Here is a 3,179-nt window from a genome sequence, read left to right as displayed (position 1 = left end):
TCTCTGCCTGCCTCTCTATCTACCTGTGATCTCTCTCTATCAAATAAATAAATAAAATCTTTAAAAAAAAAGATTTTTATTTCTTTATTTGACAGAGAGAGATCACAAATAGGCAGAGAGGCAGGCAGAGAGAGTGAGAGGGAAGCACGAGCAGAGAGCCGGATGTGGGACTCGATCCCAGCACCCTGAGATCATGACCCGAGCCGAAGGCAGCGGCTCAAACCACTGAGCCACCCATGCGCCCCTAGTTTATTTTTAAGTAATCTCTACATCCAATGTGGGGCTTGAACTCACAATCACAAGATCAAGAGTCTCATGCTTTTCCGAGTGAGCCAAGCCAGGCACCCCTCAATGTACTTTTTTGTACATACTTTAATTTTTTTTCAAAGAACCAGTCCTTAGTTTTATTATTCTTCTGTTTCTCTCTTGATTTCTGCCCTATCCTCCTTATGTCTCTCCCTCCGGAGATTTATCTATTGCTTTTTTTTCTAACTTCATGAATTGAATTAATAGGTCATTATTTTTGTTTCCTGATAAAATTTTTTAAAAGCTAGAATTCATATAAATGCAGCTTTGTATCCCATGAATTTTGACATATAGAGCATTCATTATCACTCAATTCTAAGTATTTAATTTGCTTCATGATTTTTTTTTAACCCAAGGGATGGATATTTACACTGTTATTTATACTATATACAGTTGACCCTTGAATAATGTAGAAGTTAGGGGCACTGATCCCTCTTCCCTCCTACCCCCTCCACAAAAACCCACATTTATAGCTTTTTTTTTTTTTGCAGTTTTATGGTTTTATTAACACAAATATGACGTGCACAACAAGCTGTCTATTCATTTTCTTCGCTGCGCAGCCTGGCGTTGGGATTTGTGACTCTGATTGCCAGCTCGGCTGCTCTTTCCACAATAGCTTTGCGGTTCTTGGAGGAGACGTTGTGAGCAATCTCTGCACAGTAAGATTTGTTGCACATCAGCAGCACTTCAAGCTCCTTGACGTTGTGCACTAGGAACTTCCTGAAGCCACTGGGCAACATGTGCTTTGTCTTCTTGTTGCTCCGGTAACCAATGCTGGGCATCAAGATCTGGCCCTTGAATCTTCTGCGCACCCTATTGTCAATGCCTCTCGGCTTCCGCCAGTTGCGCTTAATTTTGACATATCCGTCTGACTGGTGCAGGATGAACTTCTTGGTCCTCTTTTTAACGATCTTGGGCTTCACCAAGGTCTGAGGGCAGCCATGATGCCCAGTACCTGATGGCTGCCACCTCCGCAGGCAGCGCCAAGGAAGAGCCCACATAATAGCTTTTTGACTACACCAAAACTAGTCTACTGTGAACTAGAAATCTTATCGACAAGTTAATTAACCTGTATTTTTTATGTTATACGCATTACATGTTGTATTCTTACAATAGAGTAAGCTAGAGAGAAGAAAATGTTATTAAGAAAACCATAAGGAGGGGCACCTGGGTGGCTCAGTGGGTTAAGGCCTCTGCCTTCAGCTCAGGTCATGATCTCAGGGTCCTGGGATCGAGCCCCACATCAAGCCCCACATCGGGCTCTCTGCTCGGCTGGGAGCCTGCTTCCCCCTCTCTCTTTGCCTGCCTCTCTGTCTACTTGTGATCTCTCTGTGTCAAATAAATAAATAATAAAATCTTTATAAAAGGGGTGCTTGGGTGGCTCAGTTGGTTAAGTTAGCACCTTTAGCTCAGGTCATGATCCCGGCGACGGAGGATTGAGTCCGAATCAGGCTCCCAGCTCTGTGGCGAGTCTGTTTCTCCTGACCTCCTCCCCTTTCATGCTCTCTTATTGTCTCAAATAAATAAATAAAATTTTTAAAAAGATTTATTTATTTATTTGACAGAGAGATCACAAGTAGGCAGAGAAGCAGGCAGAGAGAGAGAAGGAAGCAGGCTCCCTGCTGAGCAGAGAGCCCATGTGGGGCTCAATCCCAAGACCCTGAGATCATGACCTGAGCTGAAGGCAGAGGCTTAACCCAGTGAGCCACCCAGGCACCCCTAAATAAAATCTTTTAAAAAAATTAAAAAAGCATCTTAAAAAAAAAAAGAGGGGCGCCTGGGTGGCTCAGTGGGTTAAGCCGCTGCCTTGGGCTCAGGTCATGATCTCGGGGTCCTGGAATCGAGTCCCGCATCCGGCTCTCTGCTCAGCAGGGAGCCTGCTTCCCTCTCTCTCTCTCTTTGCCTGCCTCTCTATCTACTTGTGATCTCTCTCTGTCAAATAAATAAATAAAATCTTAAAAAAAAAAAGAAAGAAAAGAAAAGAAAACCATAGGGAAGGACACTGGGTGGCTCAGTTGTTAAGCACCGGCCTTTGGCTGTGGTTGTGGGATTGAGTCCCACCTCATACCTGCTTGGCAGGAAGCGGGCTTTCCCCTTTCCCATTCCCCCTGCTTGTATTCCCTCTTTTGCTGTCTCTCTCTGTCAAATAAATAAGTAAATAAATAAATAAATAAATAAATCTTTAAAAAAGAAAACCTTAAGGAAGAGAAAATACATTCACAGCGCTACACTGTAAAAAATCCACATATAAGTAGACGCACGCAATTCAAGCCCATGTTTTTGTTCAAGGGTCAATTGTATAAATGTCAATTTGCAATGCAATAAAGCTTAGTTGTTGGAGAAGATAGTCTGTTTAATAATAATAATGACGATTCTTTAGAATTTATTGAGACTTTCTTTGTGGCCTAAAATATGGACAATTTTTGTAAATGATCTATAATGTTTTAATATAATGTGTATTTGCTGTTTTGAGTATAGATTTTTTTAAAAAAGATTTATTTATTTACTTATTTGACAGACAAAGATCACAAGGAGGCAGGCAGGCAGAGAGAGAGGAGGAAGCAGGCTCCCCGCTGAGCAGAGAGCCAGATGTGCGATGTGCGATGTGCGATATGTGGCTGGATCCCAGGACCCTGGGATCATGACCTGAGCTGAAGGCAGAGGCTTTAACGCACTGAGCCACCCAGGTGCCCTGAGTATAGATTTTTTTAAAAAGATTTTATTTATTTATTTGACAGAGAGAGAGAGAGAACACAAGTAGGGGGAGAAGCAGGCAGAGGGAGAAGGAGAAGCAGGCTCCCCATTGAGCAAGGAGCTGGACGAAGGGCTTGATCCCAGGACCCAGGATCATGGCCGGAGCCGAAGGAAGATGC

General features: G+C 43.1%; 1 protein-coding gene across 1 annotated transcript; it reads right to left on the bottom strand.

Annotated features, from left to right (window-relative positions):
- Positions 1-780: 780 nt before the first annotated feature.
- LOC123925156 (60S ribosomal protein L32-like) lies at positions 781-1,307 on the bottom strand. Its single transcript, XM_045978379.1, has one exon. It carries the CDS (start codon positions 1,305-1,307, stop codon positions 843-845), a length of 465 nt encoding a protein of 154 aa, XP_045834335.1. The 3' UTR covers positions 781-842.
- Between the last annotated feature and the right edge of the window lie 1,872 nt (positions 1,308-3,179).

The sequence above is a fragment of the Meles meles genome, chromosome 1 (genome assembly GCF_922984935.1).
Source record: "Meles meles chromosome 1, mMelMel3.1 paternal haplotype, whole genome shotgun sequence".
Lineage (NCBI taxonomy): Eukaryota > Metazoa > Chordata > Mammalia > Carnivora > Mustelidae > Meles > Meles meles.
The sequence above is the reverse complement of the archived record's forward strand: the minus strand, read 5'-3'. Positions and strand labels throughout refer to the sequence as shown.

Excerpts from the sequence above, each read along its gene's own strand:
- LOC123925156 (XM_045978379.1), bottom strand. The coding sequence starts at position 1,307 with ATGTGGGCTCTTCCTTGGCGCTGCCTGCGGAGGTGGCAGCCATCAGGT.